At 65.8% G+C, this 664-nt stretch overlaps 1 protein-coding gene across 1 annotated transcript in view; it reads right to left on the reverse strand.

Moving 5' to 3' along the window:
- Positions 1-664, reverse strand: part of MRC2 (mannose receptor, C type 2) — a gene marked incomplete at both ends in the record, with an annotated part of 14,805 nt that overhangs the window by 5,064 nt on the left and 9,077 nt on the right. Inside the window, 2 exon segments of the mRNA XM_010154901.1 lie at positions 23-183; positions 516-551. Of these exon segments, the coding sequence (XP_010153203.1) occupies positions 23-183; positions 516-551 (197 nt within the window).

Here is a 664-nt window from a genome sequence, read left to right on the forward strand (position 1 = left end):
GACATCCCCATCCCCCCAGTACCTTCTTCAGGTTCTGGCTCAGGAAGCGCAGCTCGGCCTCGCTGTGCACCGACGCCAGCTCCGCCTGGAACCAGCTGCAGATGCGCTGCGCCTGCACCCATGTCGAGTGGTGCTCAAAGAACTTGTACTCGGCCTCCTGGTACTTCACCCACTCTTTGCTGCCTGCAGGCAGGGAGTGCCACCCCTGCCGCCGCCATCCACACCCGCCACCCGTCCCTTGGTCCCCCGCAGGTGGGGCTGCTTTGCTTTTGCCCCTCTCCTGCAGGGACAGTGTCAGCACCCAGCTGAGGGGCCTGATCCTGCTCAGTCCCTGCAGCCATGCCATGCAGCAAGGGCCAGCGCGATGCCGGGGCTCCCCTCCCTCCTACAGCCCCACGCCAGGTCCATTCTTCTCCCGATAATGCTGCAAGGATGCCCCGCAGGGACAGTGCCTCGCTCGTGGGGGATGTGGGGACAGTCTACACTGGACGGACACGCATCTGTGGCCAAGGCACCTTGGGTCGTGATCTCCGGCTCCTTCACGTCAGCACCTGGTGAAAGGGCAAGGAGAGGCTGTCAGCGGGATACGGGGCTGGGATGCTCCCGCTGACGCTTGCCCGCGGGCTCCGACGGCGAGATGCCCCCCCGCATCCGCCTCGGCTTG

This window comes from Eurypyga helias, unplaced genomic scaffold (genome assembly GCF_000690775.1).
Source record: "Eurypyga helias isolate BGI_N326 unplaced genomic scaffold, ASM69077v1 scaffold20377, whole genome shotgun sequence".
Taxonomy (NCBI): Eukaryota; Metazoa; Chordata; class Aves; order Eurypygiformes; family Eurypygidae; genus Eurypyga; species Eurypyga helias.